We start from the raw sequence: 14851 nt of genomic DNA, 5'->3' as shown, positions 1-14851 counted from the left end.
TATCAGATAGCCCGTGCAACAGGTTGACCTTGCTTTGGAGCTGCCAGGTACCCGGGGAGCAAACAGACCCTGTCTTACTAACAGCCTTGGGAAATCCTGTATTCCAGGTATGGGATTCTTCCAAGGATTGAGTCAGAGTCGATAAGCACAGCCCCGGTACCGCCACCAGACCAGATACAGGCTACTCCGTACTCCGTACAGACATTCAGATGGCTTCTGCAGGTGCGGAGTACTCGTACGCAATGGATGTACCAGATTTACCAGATGTGTACGGAGGAGTACTGTACTTACGGACTAGGCTAAAACCTGGAAGAGTGGCAGACTCTCCCGGATCGGTAGTATTGTAATTTTGGTAACATACCTGCTTCCCCGGTCTCCACTCATGATCGGCGCCAATGGATAGTCATCGGGAGGCGTATTGTATTGTATTCTGCGGTTGATGATGCAAGCGTTGGGTCCAGTGGTCTTCTCCGCCCGGGTCCCTTAGATAAGGCGGCCCTGACCTCCTCATCTCCTCATCCCAGGCTTCACCTCCTCTCTCTCCCCCATCATCCACATCCATCTCTTCCTATAACTATCGCTCACCCATCTCTGTTTGTATTCTTTATTCTTTTACTCTCTTTTCTCCCTATCGTCGAGCCCATCAGTCATCATGAAGGGTTTCCTCGGTCTGGCACTGCTGCCACTCCTCACAGCCGCCTCCCCCGTGGGTGTGGAGTCTATCCACAATGGAGCTGCTCCCATCATCTCTTCTATGAACTCCCAGGAGATCCCAGACTCCTACATCGTTGTGTTTAAGAAGCATGTCGATACTTCCGCTGCTGCCGCCCACCACAGCTGGGTGCAGGACATCCACGCCACCACCAACGGGCGTATGGAACTTAAGAAGCGCGGTCTCTTTGGCTTCGACACTGATGCCTTCCTCGGCGTCAAGCACTCCTTCCATGTGGCTGGTTCACTGATGGGTTATGCTGGCCATTTCCACGAAGATGTCATTGAGCAGGTCCGCCGGCATCCGGATGTAAGTAGTTGCTCTTTGAGGCTCCCCAGCCGCCCAATGATCACGAGCTTCCGAACCGTACTGACTCATCCTCCTTCCCGTTCTTAGGTCGAGTACATTGAGAAGGACTCTGAGGTCCACCACTTTGAGGGACCCTCTGTTGAGAAGAACGCTCCCTGGGGTCTAGCACGTATCTCCCACCGTGACAGCCTTTCCTTCGGCAGCTTCAACAAGTACCTGTACGCCGAGGATGGTGGTGAGGGTGTCGATGCGTACGTCATCGATACCGGCACCAACACCGCGCACGTTGACTTTGAAGGTCGCGCCAACTGGGGCAAGACTATCCCCGAGGGCGATGCTGATGAGGATGGAAACGGTCACGGTACTCACTGCTCTGGCACTATTGCCGGTAAGAAGCACGGTGTTGCTAAGAAGGCCAACGTCTATGCCGTCAAGGTCCTCCGCTCCAACGGCTCCGGCACTATGTCCGACGTCGTCAAGGGTGTTGAGTGGGCTGCCGAGGCTCACATCAAGAAGGCCAAGGCTGGCAAGAAGGGCTTCAAGGGTAGCGTTGCCAACATGAGTCTCGGTGGCGGTAGCTCCCGCACTTTGGACCTCGCTGTCAATGCCGCCGTCGATGCTGGTATCCACTTCGCCGTCGCTGCTGGCAATGACAATGCCGATGCTTGCAACTACTCCCCCGCTGCTGCTCAGAAGGCCGTCACCGTCGGTGCTTCCACTCTCGCTGATGAGCGTGCCTACTTCTCCAACTTCGGAAAGTGCACTGACATCTTTGCTCCTGGCCTGAACATCCTGTCTACCTGGATCGGCAGCAAGTACGCCGTCAACACCATCTCGGGTACCTCCATGGCCTCCCCCCACATTGCCGGTCTGCTGGCCTACTACGTCTCCCTCCAGCCCGCCGATGACTCTGCCTTTGCTGCCGAGAAGATCACCCCGAAGAAGCTGAAGGATGCTCTCATTGAGGTCGCCACCTCTGGCGCTCTGTCCGACATTCCCTCCGACACCCCCAACGTAAGTTTCCTGCCTCGAACCAATTTCAAGTGCCATCAAATACTAACTGCATACAGCTCCTCGCCTGGAACGGCGGTGGTAACTCCAACTACACCGAGATCATCGCTCAGGGAGGCTACAAGGCCGGTTCCACTGTCGAGGATTTTGAGGAGCGCGTCCACGACCTCGTCAACCACGCTGAGCAGATCATGCACAAGGAACCTGGTGCCATCTACAGCGAGATCAAGGGCGCTGTTGCTGCTTAGAGTAGACGAATTGGACCCGTCCGAGACAGGGTCCCTTCATAATGGGCATTTTGGATGGTTGGTTTACCACTGGCGCAGATCACATTTTATCTGGTTTTTATCTGCTTTCTTCTTTTCGGTCGACTCCTAAGCGGGTTCTCACCCAACCTTTCGTACTCAGACTGTCACTTTGCTATTGTTCTTTTCATCGCTACCCGTAGTATACTTGACCACAACTACATACATTGAAACTCAATCTAGAACCCGTGGACCGCTTTGAAACCAATCATAGAAAGCCATCGTAACTCTGAAGCGTGCGTAGGAGGCTATGTAGGAAAATCTAGAGTACAGTCTTAATCTGACGCACATCAACCTGCTTCTCCAACTCCCAGCACCACTTGCTTGCTTGCTCAGTCCGCTCCCGGCCCAATACTGAAATACACTGGTCCACAAATTTGTCCGTCAACTGAGCAACAGACATGGGCCGTTCCCGACTTCCCACAGCATGGTCAACATGAATCTCAGTAACAGAATCATCATCCCCTTCCCCACCATTCGGCACCCGAATAATTACCACCGCCTCATCTGGTCGCAAATTCTCATCCACCGTCGCTCTAATCCGATCCCTCAACCAAATAACCCGCTCATCAGTAACAACCGCATCCTCATACTGCGCCGGCGTAACCTTCCCAAACAAAAGCCCCACAGCAGCCCCATGATATACACTAAACTTCGCCTCCAACCCATCCTTGGGCGCAGTCTTCCCTGTTAATTCTAGAACCAACGGATGAACAATAACCTCCACCTCCCTAATCTCCTCAATCTGAATCCCATTCGGCCCCAACTGGCCATGAAGGAAGATACTCCCATCAATAACAGGATGCACCACAATGCCACAGGGGAATGGCTTGAAAGAGTTCCGCGCCATTTCCCACCGTCCATCAGGCGGGAGGGTAGCCATCTGCTCGTCGAGATGATGCTCGGAACTAACCACATTCGCCCAGCCACGCTTAGCTTCAAGCGCCTGTGTCGAGCTGGTATAGCCTTCTGATGCGAGAATTGCAGCTAACAAACCATTCTGCGCGGCGCGGCCGGGATGGAAGGATTTTGTGTGCGAGCCGAACATCTCTCGCAATCCTGTTACTTGTGTTGCTGCGAGACCGATGGCGTGTGCTGTCTGTTGTGCTGAGAGGTTGAGCAGCTTTGAGACGGCTACTGCGGCGCCGATTGAACCGGTTGAGCTGGTAATGTGCCTATGACATTCTTAGAATCATGTACTGTCGTGATCGTCGCGCATTCCAAAGGGTTCGGGGAATTGAAAAAAAAAATAGTGCTCTGGTGCAGAGCTGGAACTATATATAGCCGGATATGATAGTACAAACTTACCATCCAACATCATAATGATTAGGCCAAACAGCCAAACCAACCTTACACTCCGCCTCGACACCAACAACCAAGGCAAGGATGAATTCGTGCCCCGAAACCGACCGATCTAGCGACTCGGCCATAGCCAGCAAAGCCGAAGCGACTGGGCCGGTGGGGTGAATGATCGTATCCAGATGCGTATCGTCATAATCATGGACATGCGACGCAATACCATTCAACAGAGCAGCATGCATTGCATCTAAATCCACACCCCCAGAGCCAAGGAGTCTGGATGTTGGTGCGCCTGTAAACCGCGCCAGCGCGGTGCGTGCTATCGTTGTTGCGGGGTGGGTGCTTCCGCCAACGGTGCACCCGGCCCAGTTGTAGAAGCTTTGGGTGGCGGCATCGATGACTTCTCTGGGAAGTGAGGCGAAGGTGAGGGCTGTGGACCAGTCGGCGAGTTTTTGAGTTGCCATTTTCACAATGCCTTTTTTTGTTGTAACCCGTAGAGGATATGCGGGGGTTGGTTGGTTTGGTGTGGCTTGGCGGTTGTTTGGGGTTGGAGGTTGGGGCTGGCTCCGATATAGGAGTTTCTGACCATGAGGGGGTCAAATGGGTCTATTGTGGGGTGGTCCTTTGGGAGGGGCAGTTATGGAGAAGCTTGTCTTAACATGGAGGTTGTATAGTATTATCTAGCCATGGGATACTATTGATTATCTGACTTGATTCAATCAAGCTGCAAGAATGACTATGTATGTCATTATTCACATAAAATGGGATGTCCTCCTCATAGCAAGTACCTAATCTAAAACGCCCGATATCCGCTGCAAAAAATATGAAAATAACTCCTACAAAATAACCAATGCTGGGGATAAAAAAGCCACATCCCGGATATGCGTACGCCACCAGTGCTATGCATGCTGAAAAGGCCGAAGTTGAGAATGTGTGGGCCAGGACCAAACTAGACCCTTTAGGACCAGAAGTCCTTCTCTCACCGCTGAGGGCTTTCGGCAGCATCCTCACTGTCATCATCGTCATCGTCGTCTTCACTGGCGCTCATCTGATCCATATCATCGTCCGAGTCACTGCCACCAAAAGGATCGCTGTCGACGTCGCTATCCATCCAGAAATCGTCGTCGTCTTTTTCCATGTCACGCGATGGAGCTTCCTCCACAGGCATCGTGAAACCGGGCGGGGCCAGCTTACGAGATCCGTCTACGTTGGCCTTGACGGTAGCGTGGTACTTGGTCGGGTCTTTGCGCAGCATGACTGCAGCGTCGACATTCGCGGGGAGGAGACTTCGGCGTCGTCGAGTAGGGAAAGGATAGAGATCAACACGGATTCTACTCGTTGGGCAGGTGACCAACGCTCGGCGGCCAGTTCACCGGACATTTCGTCCTCGCCTGGAGGATGCAGGATGGAGATGCAGAGCCGCCCGTCCGGGTATATGTTTGGGTGGTAGAGCGGTACCAAAAAACGAAATTCTGCAGGAAAAAAAACACGCACGCAGGCTTGGTTAGCGCCACTGTCACACCAGATGCAGATGGCGAAAGAGCTTAGTGGGAGGTGCGGTCATATGTACCTGGTGGGGAGTATGGGTAGTTTCGTGGGAAGGTCATCGAAGCCTTGAGATAGCCGCCGTGGTAAAGAGAGTCTTGGTTCAGTACGATCAGTGCGACATCCCACCTGAAGATATCTTCGTTGTGAAGCTGGAGGATATGGTAGTTAGTTTAGATCCATGTCGGTCCCTTGATCTGATTTTTGATCGCGTGGCCAAGAGCCTAGTCCGTTGATCTATGGACTCTGAGAGATGGGGAGGACAGGGTGGAATGTGGAACCAACCTCGATATTGACCCATTTCTCTTTGGAAAGAGTGCGAAACTCGTTCATTAGGATGCGCTCAGCCATGATGAATTAGTCGTGAGGCGACACTAGGTGACAAGCCTGACAAGCCTGGAGTGAACGAGCGTTTGGAGGTTTGGGAAGGTATTTGGAGGTGGGACAAAGGAGAGAGGAGGTGGATCGCCGATGATGTCGGGGGGGGCCGCTAAATTGGGAACCAAAACGGTTTAGTCAGTGGGTGGTGGCAAGGGAGAAAAAGGGAAACCTCGTGGCGGCGAAGAGATTTCGACGCCTAATTAGTCGTCGGCAAGTTGCAGCTAGTATACTACATAGTAGTTAAGAGTCATAGGCAATAGGCGAGTGACTAGTATGTATGAACTAGGTCTAGGTCTCCCTCCCATAACCATGACTATGACCATGAGTCCCGGGGACGTAAGTCCCCATCCAATGGACTCATTTCCAGTGCCTGGCCGATAACACAGTGGGGAACTATCCTAGTCCACGATAAGCAACGATCATCGCTGCATCGAGTCATCCGCCGATGGGATGCGCGCATGAAGTGCATTCGAGTACTCCGTAGAGGAGAGGGGTTCGGGAGAATCCATTGTTACAATATTACTATAACAATAGTATAGTGTAGTATAGTATATACTAGTAGTATACTACTAATAGTAGTATACTCTATACTACCGTACCTACTACTTCGGACTTGCGTCTAACGTGCGGGCTCACCCGTCCACCGCCGCTTTAGGAACGTGCGCGCTGCAATCCCTTCGCTTCCATCGCATCTTCTTCCTTCTCCCCCTCTTTTCTTTACTTCCAAGGCCGAGTTTCTCGCCCTCTCCCATCCCGCCTTCATTTTCATTATCCAATATCATTCCCAAGCTAAATCCTGGGCTTTTCTAATCCTCGTCACTCTTCCCTCCAAAAAAAAAAAATCCGCTTTCCGCTTCCGTTCGACTTGGCAATGCCAGCCTTGTTCTGCACCGCGGAAGTTCGTTGTTAACCCACTAGGGGAGGGAAGCTCTTTTTTTGCCCCTTCTCCATCTCTTCCTCTCCCTAATAGCCTTTCCAAAATCGTGTATACTTTACCATCGCGAGGAAAACGGTCCATTGCCTCTCCGCGTCTGCGCCGGGAGCTTCCCTCGTGAGCTCAATTGCTCTATTGCCGGCATTGCATCCCGCAAGCCATGCTATCACATTGCGAAGGCCCCGTGTGGGCTATCGACGACTTGTCGCGATGCTTCCAACGCAAGTGAGTACCAGGCAGCTCTTTCTTGATCGGGATTCCCGGAGTCCCTCCGACCGTTGGCGACCGTTGCAGTACTGATCGTCAAAATCTGATAGCGTTCTGCAAGTCTCGCTCCCGCTAGCGGCATGCAGTCTTTCCTTGCTCCTCATTCTCGTCCGCCTCGCATACCGTTATGTCGTCTCCCACAAAGATGTCGCCTACAAAGTTCTCGTCAACGATGATGCCGGTGAAGTCCCCAACAGCGGCGAAACCGAGTCCGATCCTATGCTCTTCCAGGCCGTCCAGACCGAGACCGAACACTTACAGCTGGAGGTCGACCGCCCGAGAGGAGAAATCGCCATCGTCACACTCGAAATCGCTGCACTAATCGGTCAACTCGCTCTCTACGTAGTCATCTTTTCGACCCAGGGCTGGGGTCGCCATGGCGCTGTACCCGCCATTGCGGGTCTGGTTTCCTGGGGTTATATACTGTTTTTGGTCTTGGTCCGATTATTGCTGTCCACCATGGATCTCTTCTCGGCCCCGCGACTGTGGACTCATACGGCTATTCTGTACAGTGCCCAATGGCTTTTCAACACAATGGTCTTCCGTTCCGCCATCATTCACCCGATTTCCCGAAATGCTTTGATTCTCAGCAGTATTCAATTCTCCCTCACCACTCTACTTTTCATCATCGCCCTCACGACTCGCCGAGGAAATAAACCAGTTGTGGTGGAGCGCGAGGATGGATTGGAGCCTCCACGTCACCCCATGGCCAGTCTGCTATCTCTGGCTACTTTTGCATGGTTGGATCCGTTGGTTTTGAAGGGATACCGACAGCCATTGGAGTTAGAGGATGTTTGGAATTTGACACCCTCTCAAAAGGCCGCCTCGGTCATCACCGATTTCCGGAAACGACAGATGACGGGCTCTCTGGCATGGAAGCTCATCCGGTTCTTCATCGGCACCATTCTGAAGCAGGGCGCTTGGACTGTGTTTGCCAATTTGTTCGTGTTTGTGCCGAGTCTGCTTCTGAAAGCTATTCTGGAATATGTTGAAGATCCTCGCTCGACCACTCCCAGTGCCGCCTGGCTGTACGCCACTCTCCTATTTTGTTCCGCGATCGTTCAGGGTGTGGCGGATGGACAAGCTCTCTACATTGGTCGCAAGATGGGTGTCAAGATTCGCGCGATCATTATTGGTGAAATTTACGCCAAAGCCCTGCGCCGTAAAGCAGGTGCCTCCATGGATGCTGTTAAAAAGGCCGTTGAAGACCCAACTGGGTCCAAGGACACGACTCCAACCAAGAAAAAGAAGGGTCTGCTATCTTTCGGTCGTAAGAAGAAGAACGCATCTGGCAACGATGCTGAATCTGGCGAAAATGCGAAATCCGATCTGGAGGATGCGTCAGTGCAGGCGAATGTCGGTACCATCATTAACCTGATGGCAATTGATTCCTTCAAAGTTAGTGAGGTTGGCGCATACTTACATTTCCTTTGGGCTAGTGTTCCGGTGCAAATCATCATGGCCGTCACTTTGCTTTACAAGATCATGGGATTCAGCTCATTTGCCGGTATTGTGCTGATGGTTTTGATGCTACCTGTCAATCTTTTTATTGCCCGGCAGTTTAACAAGGTTCAAAACATGATTCTGAAGGGCACTGATGCTCGTATTCATGCTACCAACGAGGTTCTGCAGAATATTCGCATTATCAAATACTTTGCGTGGGAGCAGCGGTTCCAGGATATCGTCAATGAGAAGCGTAGAGCTGAACTTAAGTCTCTGCGTCGCCGTTACATTCTCTGGTCCTGCGCCGCGACTGTTTGGTACGGCACACCGATCCTGATCACATTCCTCTCGTTCTTCTTATACACCGTTGTTGAGAAGAAACAATTGACCCCCTCGATTGCTTTCCCTGCGCTTTCAATGTTCTCATTGCTCCGTGTGCCTTTGGACCAATTGGCGGATATGGTTGCTCACGTCCAGGAATCAAAGGTATCTTTGGACCGTGTGGACAAGTACTTGAACGAGGAGGAGACCGGCAAATATGATCAACTGCGTGATAGCGCTTCTTCTGACGGGCCGACAAAGATTGGAGTCGAGAAAGCGACTTTGACCTGGGGCACTACTAAGCCCAAGTCTCAAACTACCACTTCTCCAGACGCTGATGCATTCCGACTGATCAATGTTGACGTCGATTTCCCCATCGGAAAGCTCAGTATCATCGCTGGCCCAACTGGCTCTGGAAAGACTTCTCTCCTTATGGCTATGCTTGGTGAAATGCGCCTCATCGAAGGTCGTGTCCATCTTCCTGGTGGCATGTCGAACCGCTCTGAACTTCCCGTCGATCCCGAGACCGGTCTGATTGATAGCATTGCGTATTGCGCCCAGGAAGCTTGGCTGGTCAATGATACCGTTAAAGAGAACATCATTTTTGCAACTCCTTATGACGAGAAGCGTTACCGTGCCGTCCTTAAGGCCTGTGCCCTGGAGCGTGACATCACTATCCTGGATGCTGGTGACCAAACATTGGTCGGCGAGAAGGGCATTAGTCTTTCTGGCGGCCAAAAGCAGAGAATCTCTTTGGCTCGAGCCATCTACAGCAGTGCCGCTCACCTGTTGTTGGATGACTGCCTTTCCGCCGTTGACTCTCACACTGCCAAGCACATTTTCCGTCAAGCTCTGACAGGTCCATTGATGATCAACCGCACATGCATCCTGGTTACTCACAACGTGGCCCTGGCCGTGCCCCAAGCTGATCACGTCGTTGTACTTGAAAACGGAAAGATTTCCTCACAAGGCCGACCTGATGTTGTTGCTGCTACCGGTGCCCTGGGTGAGGAATTCTTCAAGTCTCGCCCTGGATCTCGAGCAAGCTCGCGTGGTCTCTCTCGTGTCCCATCGGAACACGAGGAGGACTCTACGGACTCTGGTGCGAACGGAAACGCCAATGGAACAGCCGACAAGGGCAAGAAAGACGATTCCCACATGAAAGAAGGCAAGGCCACTGGTAGCATCAAGATGTCTACGGTTGCAATGTACCTCGGATCAATGGGCTCGTGGCCATACTGGATTCTTGCCGTAACTGTCTTCTGCCTGCAGCAGCTGGGCTCCGTCTCGACCAATATTTGGATTCGCCAGTGGGCCAATGCGTATCAAACATCTAACGTCGGTTCTGAGGATGTGGGACAGTACGCTGCCGCTGCCCACCTCAAGCCCCCGTCTTTCAATGTTGGAAGTGTTTCGAAAATGAGCACTTTCGGGCCGCCTCAATTGAACACCCGCGCTTCAGGTACCACACCCGACGGCCAGGTTGATGTTCTTTACTACCTTGGTGTATATGCTCTACTCGGCTTCCTGTATATCGCGATCTCCCTGAGCCGAGAGGCAGTTCTATTCTGGGGTTCTCTACACGCATCTTGGAAGATCCACGATCGTCTCCTCAAGACTGTTATGCACGCCAAGTTCCGCTTCTTTGATTCTACACCCCTCGGCCAGCTTATGAACCGATTCTCTAAGGATGTTGAGTCAGTCGATCAGGAAGTCGCACCAGTGGCAATCGGCATGCTACACAGTCTGGCATCAGTAATCATGATCGTGATTTTGATTTCTTGCATCACCCAGGATTCCTGATTGCCGGTGTTTTCATTACTCTGGTATACACCGCTCTTGGCGCCATCTATCTGAACTCGTCCCGGGATCTCAAGCGTCTGGAATCTGTCCAGCGCAGCCCTTTGTACCAACAATTCGGCGAGACCCTCAATGGTATCGTTACCATCCGCGCTTATGGTGACGGCCCTCGCTTCATCGTTGACAACCACCGCCGCATCAACGCCTATAACCGACCACACATCTACCTCTGGGCTAGTAACCGCTGGCTCGCTCTTCGTGTGGATTGGACCGGTGCTCTCGTTTCCTTCTTCTCGGCTACATTCGTCTTGATCAATGTTGGCAAGATCGATGCCGGTGCTGCTGGTCTGTCTCTTACCTACGCTGTTACATTCACCGAAAATGTTCTTTGGCTTGTCCGCCTCTACTCTGAGGTTCAGCAAAACATGAACTCGGTTGAGCGCGTGCGCGAGTATCTCGACGTCGACCAGGAGGCTGCCCCTGTCATCCCCGAATCTCGCCCTACGACTGGCTGGCCGACCGAAGGTGCTGTTGAGTTCAAGGGATATACCACCCGCTATCGCCCTGACCTCGATGCTGTGCTCAAGGAGGTGTCATTCTCCGTGAAGCCTGGTGAGAAGGTCGGTATTGTTGGTCGTACAGGTGCTGGCAAGAGTTCCCTGGCATTGGCACTTTTCCGTGGCTTGGAATCCGAGAAGGGTCAGATCTTGATCGACGGCGTTGACATTGGTTCTATTGGTCTTCGGGATCTTCGTGAAGCAATCACCATCGTACCTCAGGACCCGACTCTATTCACCGGTACCATCCGCAGTAACCTCGACCCCTTCGGCCTCTTTAGCGACGAGGAGATCTTCACTGCCATCCGCCGCGTGCACCTGATCGGATCCGATGGTTCGGGCACCGCAACCCCAATGACCTCCAGTACATTCACCGCCACCGAAGCCAACGCCATGAACGGCAGCACAGCGGCTGTGACTACCGTAAGCACCGACAACAAGAACGTCTTCCACAACCTGGACAGCCTCGTTTCAGAATCCGGTTCAAACCTCTCACAAGGCCAACGCCAACTCTTGTGTCTCGCCCGCGCCCTCCTCAAACAACCCCGTGTCCTAATGATGGACGAAGCCACCGCCTCCATCGACTACGCCACCGATGCCAAAATCCAGGAGACCCTGCGCGAACTGCACAGCAGCACAATCATCACTATTGCGCACCGCCTGCAAACCATTATCGACTACGACAAGGTCTTGGTCCTCGATCACGGGCGCGTCATCGAATTCGAGCACCCCTGGGACCTGATCAACCGCGAAGGCGGTTTGTTCCGGAGCATGTGCGAGAATAGCGGTAATATGGACGTTCTCCTGAGATGGGGCGAAGCGTGCCTGGACACAGAAGCGTCTGGTCGACGATTCTTGAAATCGATCCGATTCGATTCCTGCCAGTTGTTCATTTTTGTTACATTGCATAAAAATTTTCCTCATTAATCCGCACCGTATATATTCTATCCTTTTGCATTTTCCACTTCTGTCCATTTAACTTTACACTGCCTCCTCCTCTTCCTCCTTCCCGAATTTCCTTTTGGGGATGATGGGAGCCTGCAGAAAAGAAGGTTTTCGCAGTGTTTTGTGTGTATCTATTTCATTTGCTTGTCTGGGTGGTCCTCGTGTTTATTGACTCTATGGCCAGTATCTTTTTCTGGCCATTTTTCCTTCGATTTTTCCATTCTTCATGGCGTCATGGGCATCCGTGAATCATTTACCTCATTATTCCTCCTGTCCTTTCCTGTCTCTTTACTATTTTGTTTTTGATGTTGAATGCACTAGAACTCCGCTGGGCTCGTGTTGAGTCCAGCTAGGTAGGAGAAGAAAGAAGGGGACACGCATAAGTGTGTCGGTAGAGAAGATAGACAAATGGAGAATGGTTTCATTTCAATGCTTTCGCCTTAAGAACGTATACAAATAAACAAATCATAACGTAAATCGTTTCCTAAAAATATTTCCCAAGCACCAGTAATATCCAATAGCTCGTGAATGTATGCAGACCCTCATGGGCTCCAGGCTAGGCCCTCCAGTTCAGTTCAGTTCAGTGCAGTTCACCTCAGCCCGACGGCGCGTAAGCATGGGCTAGCTGGGCACTTTAGGCAGAGCCTTGCGGGCGCAGGCGAATGAACTGATGGCAAGATCAGTTACTCTATTGGGCAATGCTCGTATCGCGAGTTGCTCCAATTGCGTATGAGTATCCATCCATACCCGGTCGAACATCATCGTCATGGTCGCAATTATTTCAAACTCGGTTTCACCAACCGGGCACGCGGATGGCGTGTCGGTCGAATAGGAGACAGCAGCCAAGCACCAGCCATGGCGCTTATCCGCCGAGAACAGGGGATGAATTCGACTTCATCTTCTGTTCTTTGCACGGTCGGGTTTCATTAAATAACCCCCCATCAGGTGGTCCATGCCGACCGTGTTGTCGTCATTCGACACCCACCGCGGAATTTGGCGTAAAAGATGTACTCTGTAATCGTACATAAAATGGCTATCGTTGTTGCCTATGGTGGTAAACTCGCATCCTTCCCGAGTACGAGTCCGAGATCCGAGACCGGTTGCTTGCCCAGCCACCCAATTCCAGGCGCGCTGCGGCAGAGTCGGTGGAGAAGGAAGGATCCGCCCGCAGACCCAGACTCAGAACCAGACCCAGATCGTCTGTGTCGGTGGTCGGTGGTCGGTGGTCGGTGTTTTTTTTCTTGGAAAACCCGCGGAGTGAAACGGGACTAGCGGTGGACGGTCTTTTCTTGGGTGTGACAGCCTATTTTTTGGCATTGCATCGACTTGCCTGGAGAGGGGAAGCCATGCGTGCGGCATGGACGCGTGGTTGGGGAGGGGCTTCGTGGCGTTCTGTGGGCGTTTCGTTTCGGTCGGTAACTCATGCGGGGAGGGGTTGAGTGGTGAGTAGTAAATGGAGAATGGTAAGTGTGAGCGTAGTAGTGTAGGAATAATGATTTCGGCATAAGATCAGACATCACAGTATCGCGTGCACATTAGACCGATTGGGGGGCAAGTGAATTGTGCCGATCGCAAAATCAAAATACCTTACGGTCGTAAGGTCGTAAAGTAGGATTGGCGGGAATGTCCAAATGAAAGGTCGCCTCTCCCCTCGCGTACCGGGGGGGAAGGTCTCAGTTACGAGTACGCAATTTGGCTGGTCGCTCAGTGTTTCCCTTTATCGCTTAGTCCCCTAACCACGGTCACGATACAGACGACGACGGAGGCGAAGACAAAGAACCACGCTGCTGGAAATAGGCCTGGAATGGTATCTTCCCAGCTGAAGCGTGGAGTGTCTCGTTCGGATAGCGCGGAGGGGGGCTGCTGAGTGGATGATGGCCGTGCACTACTTGGGTCCATGTCGATCGCTGCATCCGGAGTTCCGATTGACTTTTGATCATGTCCTTGCAGGGTTTGCATGTCTGGGAGGTAGCCGGCCTCACGAAGAGCGGAGAGTCGGGCAGCGATTTCCTCTTCGTCTGGGACGGTCTCCGGGAAGTAATAGGGTCTTCGTTTGGCGAGGTGCCTTGAGTTGGCATCGTCTGATGGGGAGGAGGCGGTCTCCGGGGATGACCATTCTGCAGTGGTGATGTCGTGCTGGGAGGAAGGGATCGCTGCTGCTGAGATGAAGCTGCTGAGAAGCAGCACGAGTGGGAGTTGAATGAGAAGCATGGCGAGTGAGGTGGTGTGGGGGTGAGTGTGTGAGTTTGTGCGCGTGTAAGGTGTGCGCGTGTGGGGGATTTGGCACTGATAACGGAGTGCTGATAGGGTCGAGCTCAATTCAGCACTATTGTTGCATCACTGGGTATTATTTGAGAAATGGGAGTAGAGTAGAGTCGAGGAGAGTCAAGAGTTGAAATCGTTGAGAGGAGAGGGGAAGAGGAGAGGGGAAGAGGGGAAGGTGAAAGAGAGGAGGAGGGGGGAGAGAATGGAAGAGAGGAATCACATCAAGAGAAAGGCCTGTAGGGTACCTTACACCTTACACTTTAGACCTTCAGGAAGAACAAAACCGATAAGGCCCGTCTCGGATTCGGCGGCACGGAGCCAGTCGAACCCGTTAAACCCGGCTGCTCCGGAGCTCAGCGGATACTAAGTGAGGTAGTCATCCCCGAGTCATTTTCAATTGGGCACATAATTTACTCTCCCTTCCAATAGCTTTAACGGAACTGAGAACGGTGGGTACCTTCCATCCTCAAGGTCTTGTGCTCATACACCGGCTCCACTTTGGACTGGTATGTATCCGAATGCGAGTCATTTTAGGCGCGAAAATGTAGTGCTAGTACGGAGTACGGAGTTGATACGCTGACATTCATCTAACTACCTTAAGGTAGCAGTACTGCGGTACCCTACCGCAATACCACATGATACCAGAGATACTGCCAACCCTATGGTATTAAAGACGGGTATCAGGAGGTAGTACGTAGTATTAGGGACTCATTATTTAGTATGGATTCAAGTTATTGTTCCCTCGCAGCACAACTAA

At 52.2% G+C, this 14851-nt stretch overlaps 5 protein-coding genes across 5 annotated transcripts; 2 read left to right on the top strand and 3 right to left on the bottom strand.

Moving 5' to 3' along the window:
- Positions 1 to 652: 652 nt before the first annotated feature.
- N7509_011931 (S8 family peptidase) lies at positions 653 to 2280 on the top strand (the record flags this gene model as incomplete). Its single annotated transcript, XM_056636568.1, has 3 exons — positions 653 to 1021; positions 1109 to 2035; positions 2092 to 2280. The coding sequence occupies 3 exons, from the start codon at positions 653 to 655 to the stop codon at positions 2278 to 2280; spliced, it is 1485 nt and encodes a 494-aa protein (XP_056482598.1).
- Positions 2281 to 2599: 319 nt separating this feature from the next.
- Positions 2600 to 4100, bottom strand: N7509_011930 (MmgE/PrpD family protein; the record flags this gene model as incomplete). Its single annotated transcript, XM_056636567.1, has 2 exons — positions 2600 to 3512; positions 3646 to 4100. 2 exons carry the CDS (start codon positions 4098 to 4100, stop codon positions 2600 to 2602), a joined length of 1368 nt encoding a protein of 455 aa, XP_056482597.1.
- A 515-nt stretch (positions 4101 to 4615) lies between these two features.
- N7509_011929 (uncharacterized protein) lies at positions 4616 to 5532 on the bottom strand (the record flags this gene model as incomplete). Its single annotated transcript, XM_056636566.1, is given in 4 exon segments — positions 4616 to 4992; positions 5010 to 5108; positions 5207 to 5333; positions 5467 to 5532. 4 exon segments carry the CDS (start codon positions 5530 to 5532, stop codon positions 4616 to 4618), a joined length of 669 nt encoding a protein of 222 aa, XP_056482596.1.
- Positions 5533 to 6656: 1124 nt separating this feature from the next.
- N7509_011928 (uncharacterized protein) lies at positions 6657 to 11811 on the top strand (the record flags this gene model as incomplete). Its single annotated transcript, XM_056636565.1, has 3 exons — positions 6657 to 6721; positions 6814 to 10224; positions 10284 to 11811. 3 exons carry the CDS (start codon positions 6657 to 6659, stop codon positions 11809 to 11811), a joined length of 5004 nt encoding a protein of 1667 aa, XP_056482595.1.
- Positions 11812 to 13533: 1722 nt separating this feature from the next.
- Positions 13534 to 14040, bottom strand: N7509_011927 (uncharacterized protein; the record flags this gene model as incomplete). Its single annotated transcript, XM_056636564.1, has 1 exon — positions 13534 to 14040. The coding sequence occupies one exon, from the start codon at positions 14038 to 14040 to the stop codon at positions 13534 to 13536; it is 507 nt and encodes a 168-aa protein (XP_056482594.1).
- Positions 14041 to 14851: the final 811 nt, after the last annotated feature.

The sequence above is a fragment of the Penicillium cosmopolitanum genome (genome assembly GCF_028827165.1).
Source record: "Penicillium cosmopolitanum strain IBT 29677 chromosome Unknown utg000011l:1.0-3548175.0:1.0-3550911.0, whole genome shotgun sequence".
NCBI classification, from domain to species: Eukaryota; Fungi; Ascomycota; class Eurotiomycetes; order Eurotiales; family Aspergillaceae; genus Penicillium; species Penicillium cosmopolitanum.
This window is presented reverse-complemented; position numbering and strand designations above follow the sequence as displayed.